The sequence below is a fragment of the Sinocyclocheilus grahami genome, unplaced genomic scaffold (genome assembly GCF_001515645.1).
Source record: "Sinocyclocheilus grahami isolate Dianchi unplaced genomic scaffold, SAMN03320097.WGS_v1.1 scaffold1546.1, whole genome shotgun sequence".
NCBI classification, from domain to species: Eukaryota; Metazoa; Chordata; class Actinopteri; order Cypriniformes; family Cyprinidae; genus Sinocyclocheilus; species Sinocyclocheilus grahami.
The window spans coordinates 113242-113760 of NW_015506725.1; the positions used below are offsets into that span (position 1 = coordinate 113242).

At 44.1% G+C, this 519-nt stretch overlaps 1 protein-coding gene across 1 annotated transcript in view; it reads right to left on the minus strand.

Moving 5' to 3' along the window:
- The window catches only part of LOC107571072 (zinc transporter 6), a 22545-nt gene that overhangs the window by 20171 nt on the left and 1855 nt on the right, over positions 1-519 (minus strand). Inside the window, exon 3 of the mRNA XM_016257352.1 lies at positions 348-434. Coding sequence (XP_016112838.1) covers positions 348-434 — 87 coding nt within the window. The remainder of the gene's footprint in view (positions 1-347; positions 435-519) is intronic.

Here is a 519-nt window from a genome sequence, read left to right on the forward strand (position 1 = left end):
AGAGAGAGAGAGAGTGTGTGTGTGTGTGTGAGAGTGTGAGTGTGTAAGTGTGAGAGAGCGAGTGTGAGTCTGTGTGTGAGTCTGTGTGTGGACAGCTGTGAGACGCTCGTGTGAGAAAACCAGTCAAACACTGACCCCTGCTGTCAGAAAAACAGCTATTCTATTAACACTTTACTTCATAAAAACAGTCTGTCTGGATTTCACTAAAATCCTTATATTATAATCAATAAATGCTTGTCATAACTTCCGTTAACAGTATGAAAGAATGCAAAAATATGGAGTTTATGTCTTAGATATTAAATCTCATGTCTGCTTTACTGTCTCCATGTAATGACCAGTGAACTCACCCGTCTGTCAGAGGTCACCAAACTAAACTCCTGCGCAAACCTCCCCAGCACGGAGCGGTGAGATCTGCGGAAGGGATGTATCGTACCCTGCAGTGATGGACACAGAGCAGATCAGTGCACAGCAATATACATTACCCACAATCCTGAGAGTCAGAGTTCACCGCCAACGAGC